Source organism: Cephus cinctus, unplaced genomic scaffold, assembly GCF_000341935.2.
Source record: "Cephus cinctus unplaced genomic scaffold, Ccin1 Ccin1_scaffold0132, whole genome shotgun sequence".
In the NCBI taxonomy this organism is placed as follows: domain Eukaryota; kingdom Metazoa; phylum Arthropoda; class Insecta; order Hymenoptera; family Cephidae; genus Cephus; species Cephus cinctus.
Window position 1 is genome coordinate 544,116 of NW_014332865.1, and position 5,908 is coordinate 550,023.

A 5,908-nucleotide genomic window follows, 5' to 3' on the forward strand; every position below is an offset into this window, starting at 1 on the left:
GCCACCTCCCCTTCTTCTCTTTATCCTCATTTCACTCTTTTTTTCTTTTACCCCCCTCCCCTCCTCTCTCACTTTCTGTCTCTTACTATCATCTAACTACTCTTTCGTTCTATTGGATTTGTAATTATTCCGAGTACCGACGCCGCGACTCAATTTACTTTTCTCTGCTACGCCAGCGGCATTTCAGGGCCACCTTGATGAGCACCATTAGTGCGCTAGGTATCACTTACTAACGCGTAACAAGGTTCATGACTGTGCTATCTGTCATCGGTTTACTCGAAATCTAAATAACTATGAAAATTGTACAAAGCTCAGAGAAACTCAATAATTTTCTGTATTACTCGTAAAAGTGTCATATTCGATATTATTTGTTACCCTTTACACTCACGAGGCTAAGATACATACGGTATATTGACTGGCTAATAATCGTTTGATAATAAGAAACATTGATTGGCGCTTACTATAATGCTTACGTCACGCAGGTCCAAAAGACAAGAATATCATTCGTATTATACGGTGTAGTAATTTTCGGCTATTTTTCACTGTCAAAAAAGTGCCTGCTTTTATTTTTACGCGCTATATCGAAAATTAATCAATTCCCCTTCTGCACGTACCATTATAGGTATCGTACATATTCGAATTTGTAATACGCCCGAAATTCATACGCAAAAGAACTGGATATCTAGTGCTTTTCCTGTTTTACATGGGAAACAAAAATCCCAAAGCACCATTCGTGGGCGTTCTATCATTTTTTTTTCTTTTTTTACTTCTTTTTTCCCTCAACACTGGAACATCCTGTCGCGGAATTTCATTCCCGCGTAATTCCGTGAACCACACGATACCGTTGGTCTCTTTTTTACCCTGTTTTTATACGTCCTTCTTTTTTCTAGTACCGAACGGATATGTATACGAGCCCATGAGTAACTTAAAAATCCTGATGCGACAACACATGTTGTGATGTTGGGGGTGGTGGTGGCGGTGGTGATGATGACAGTAGTACCGGTGGATATACGTACTGATAAATCCGCGACATGGTTGACAACTCGATCAATGGTCATGCCGATTGGATGCAAACAAAATTTATATCTGTGTATGCATGGTGGGGAAATATATATACGTGGGGAACCCATGCATATACATATGTCTCTGGATACATGCGGTATCGACGTACAGTTAACCGAGCGAATCGAAGAGATGCATGTTTTTCCCCCGGATTCAGCAAATTCACCGATTTATGAGAGAAGCTTGGCTCCTTTCGTGGATACGTATAGTCCAATGTAGAAAAGTACGGATACGCTGTATTAGTCCCGGGAACACGTCACTGATCTATTTTTGGTATTACTTTGTAATCGATTATGGTCTGGGATGCCAACCCCCTTCACGGAGTACTCATATCGACTTTACGTACGTCACGTGTACACACGGATGTTGAGCCAACAATTTGCCTGTATCTTGAAATTCCATACTGTCTCAGGAACTTGGTTCGCTAGTTTGATATACAGTTTTGGTCTATAGGATTAAAGAGTATATCATATAGGTTATATAGTGTACAGAGTGCAGTACAGCGTATAGAATATAGAGCGTGAGAGTGTATCATTGGTCTATTATTTTTTAAAGCTTGGAAGAAAGGATCATTCCCACGTAGGTTATAGAGAAGTTTTTCGATTTCAAAGACAACGTTATTGTCGGGAAATTAAAGGAAGCGGTCGACCGAAGGAGCGCATTGTATAGTTTAATTAAATTAACGTCCGCTAGGCGCTTCACGTGGCGCTGCCATCGCACCGTAGCACGAGAACGTTTCCACCTCGGGAATTCTTAAGGCGATACTTCACGAATGGAAAAGCTTTAGGTTCTGATACTTGTGGAGGACGTTGAGGAGATGGGAAGAAAAGTATAACGAAAGCTTGCCAAAGTTCAATTCGACGTGAAGTTGTTTCACCAGCAATTGACAAGAGGACTCGTTTCAGTCCGTTGTCCAGCGTCGAAAAGGAATTTGAATTCTTTTCGTAATAGAAGTCGATGAGTTACGTAGTACTTGTTAACGACAAAGTGAAATGACTCGTTGATTGTATTCGAATGTACATTGTACATTGTATTACATGTCGATAGTATTCGAATGGATTTTCAAATCGAATGAGAAGAAGGAAGTCGGCGGTCCCTCGCTAAATTGGAATCGAAGACCAGGTCGAGGGACGTTTCCCCATTAATATTAATACCCAAATTATCATCACTGCGCGGTCTTACCCAAATCGGGCACCGATCATCACACTGATTACGTTCATGGGCAAATTTTGCCAATCCTTTTGATCGATCAATCCCAATCTTGTTTATACTGCCTTTTTTTTTTTTTAATAATTTAATTTTTCAATTTTCCCAATGTGGTATTACTATCTCTTTGACGAATCACGTCAGATACATGTTACACCCTATGTATTTTATTTTAATCATTGCAGCGAGAAAAGAATTATAAATTTTGTCCTCTTCGGTATCTTCTTATACGAAGTGTTTAAATCACCTCAGGATGTGTTTTAACATTAACAATATTTAAGGAAAAATGGTTGTGTCATTAACACATACGAGAAACATTATACAATGGATTCCATACAACATGGCGTGACATTGGAACAGCTAATGATAGGCTGGTACAAGCAATTTTCAACTGACATTGGTGCAATTATTTCAGAACTTCGTGTTCGCTGCTCGAGAAATTACACCGATTTAGGGAAACCGATCTTCCGTCGTCCCACTTTACTTTATGCCCGCAATTCCTGAAAGTCACTTTTACTCAAGTTGCTCACCTAGCCAAGCCACCTTACTATCAATTCGGACTCAGCCAACTCCAGGGTCTCTTTTCCCATGTAGTTTCCAGGAGAACTGAACGTTTCGCTCGTTACGGCGCAAAATGAACTGCAGCGCCGAGATTTTATTTACCTGAGTGAAAAAAAATTAAACGTGGCAAAATCTAATTGTAGGCCTGCATTTTCTATAAATCAAATATCAAACTGCCAGACCTATTCGAAGTTGAAGTCTCCCTTTGCTATATATTTTTATCGATATCTATATATATGTTTTCATATATGTAATCTATCACAAGAACCGTACATCCTCAATTCCATCTACTTCATATAGAAATCAACTCGCGTCCACATCGACCAAAATCCTCAGAGAATCTAGTCAAAGCTGACAGGTATCTCTTGCTATGTAAATTACTGGTTCGGAATTAATATCCTGCGGATAAACCCAAGCATCCCATTGACGGGCATCTTCGAATGGCTCCAAGGATCATGCGAATGTCTCAGGCTCCGTCGAAATCACCAATTCGCTACTATAGATACCACGAAGTAATTGGCACTTTGATCCACTGAGATAAGATCTGAAGATAAGATAACGAACCAACTATTAGTAAACAAAGTCAGCGAGCACATAAATGTAGGATCTATCAAGTTGTATTAATTAATAAAATTCTTTTTTGCAGAGTTTGGAAGAGCGCGAAAGAAAGCACGCAGTACACAAAGAACAGCTGTCCAGGGAGCACAGGTTCCTCAGACGAAGACTCGAGCAGCTCACAAGTCAAACGGGTCTTCACGGTCTTCACGGTCTTCACGGTCTTCACGGTCTTCACGGATTGCATGGACTCGGCTCGAATGCCCCAACGGGCTCATCTTGCGGCTCAGCAGCTGCAGCGGCCGCACTGCTGTCCAAGAGACGCAGCGTGTCCGAGTGCTCGGTTGGCACAGCATCCTCGACCAGCTCGACGGCCAGCTCCAGGAACTCCGACAGGTCTGCGGGCAGCCCCTCGGTCTCGGAGTCCGGTGAGTCATCTATATGTCGTTTCTTATCTTTGATACCCTATCGGCGATATCTTCGCTATCCGAGGTTAATCTCGGCTAGTGACACTGAACCGGTACCCTTCTGTGACCCAATGTGAATTTTCTTCCTGAAAGCAGTCACTTTTTCCTTAACCAGCTGCATATCGCTCTCCTCGCTATACGATACCTTAAATAACTTTTACCTTCACGTATCCGGATATTAGGCATATTTTGAAAATGGTTGCTCGTTATTGAATTTACATAATGGAGTGGGTACTTGAGCTGTAGGGGTTATTAGGGTAGAGATACCCTGGATATAGAACCCTTTTACTTTGTCAACCCACCAATTTTTCTTATCGACATTCCTCCCTCGTGAGCAATATTTTTTCAATTTCTTTCAAAGGAACAGTTGGAATTTTAAAGATATCCTCAATTTCAACTGGCATACCTAATTTCCTCTTCGTACAAAGAGAATCTTGCGATACAATGAAAATTGTATTAACTCTTGGCTCTGAAGTATCAGGGAATTTTAGTTACTTGTTCAGCCCACTATTTACCAGTGGCGCGCATGTCGCTAGCTTCAGGCTAGGCAACGAAATTTGTTTTCACAGTGGAGTAGGAATACTCAGCCGTAGTGGGATCCCTGTTGCCGACTTGGGTCGGTTAGCTTCCGGCCACGGAAGTGACGAAGGATGCCCGGGAGTAACGAGCATAGGATTAATTAATGCACCGAGTAAACTTTCTGGGGATTCCGGCTGGTGGAGTTAATTCGGGACTATGGGAAAATGAGGACGGGAGAGCGCATCTCCTACGGCGTAGAAGTCGTCGAGGCGCCTCGCGTTAAGGACCACTTTGGATATCTTGCCGGAACGGTTTTCAAAGTGGTATCCTACTGGTCCTAGACCCCGGCTACGTGTCCATTCTACCGGTAACTTAAGACTGGTCGACTTAACAGAGAAAGAAACTTCTGCGAAGTAACTTACCCACTGGTTTCCTTTCATCAGGCGTACCTAACCTGAGACGGCAACTTGCGACTTCTGTAGATACGAGATCAGTGCTTCTCCGGGGCGATCCATAAGAGCCCAGAGTCTTCCGGCTGGTCTAGGAAGCAGAGAGGCTAGAAAGCGAGTTTGACTAACTTAAAGAACTGTCGGACGAGCTCTTGGAGCTCTGGGGGTGGTCGGGGTCGCGTGAGTAGGTAGAAAGGAAATAGAGTATAAAGATTAAAGAGGAAAGTGGCTGGGAGAGACAGCGAGGGAGAAAATAAGAAAGGTTCGCATGTCGACAGGTAATACCCGCGTAAAAGGCGCTGTAAAACTCGCGTGACCCTTACGGTGGATGGAGATATGTATGCTAGGACTGTAGTTTATGTGTGACTTTCTATATACACGCGTATATGTATATATACTATATTAGCTACGCTGGTAACGCAGATATAGGGCAGTCAGGGCAGTCAGGGCAGTCAGGGCCTATCTCGAGCTCAGGCGGGCATATATATATATATATATACACACACACACACACACACACACACACACACACACCAGAGAGGAAAGCGTTGGCACAGCAGCGAGATATTACCAAGATGGGAAGATGAAGAAGAGACGGCCAAAAGTAAAGGAAGCAGCCAGTAGCAACTGGAGGAGTCCGCGGCCCACGTGGGATGGGGAGGGGGTGGGAAATGGTGAACGCTAAAATTGATGATCGCAGCCTCCGGGATCCCGGAGATCCCACCGAGCAGTTATCATAAGTCACCCACGGTCGAGGCGTGTACGACGCTGCCCCCCTGCCCCTTGGCTGCCTTTCTTCATCACTTTCTTCCTGCCAAACCCAAACCGCTCTTTTCAGCAAAAAAATTAAGTAAAGAGAAAAAAAAAGAAGTCCCGATCCACCGAACTGAACGTGGAATTTCCTGAGGGGTCACAGGCGCGCGGGCATTGGTTCTCGTCATTCTCCAAATCTCGATGCCTATCTCGCAGTTATTGACCACGATAAGTAATTGCCGATAGACACTCCGCATCGAGGGTCGGGAGGGAGGGGTTAAGAAAAAACAGACATCCATAGATATATATGGAAGGAAGGAATGTTAAAAGAAGGGC

The 5,908-nt window shown here is 43.4% G+C and overlaps 1 protein-coding gene across 5 annotated transcripts in view; it reads left to right on the plus strand.

The window, feature by feature from the left end:
• Positions 1 to 5,908, plus strand: part of LOC107263087 (max dimerization protein 1) — a 123,893-nt gene that overhangs the window by 77,661 nt on the left and 40,324 nt on the right. For all 5 annotated transcript variants that reach the window (XM_025080477.1, XM_015729923.2, XM_025080475.1 and 2 more), the window contains exon 6: positions 3,476 to 3,812. In XM_025080477.1, coding sequence (XP_024936245.1) covers positions 3,476 to 3,812 — 337 coding nt within the window. The remainder of the gene's footprint in view (positions 1 to 3,475; positions 3,813 to 5,908) is intronic.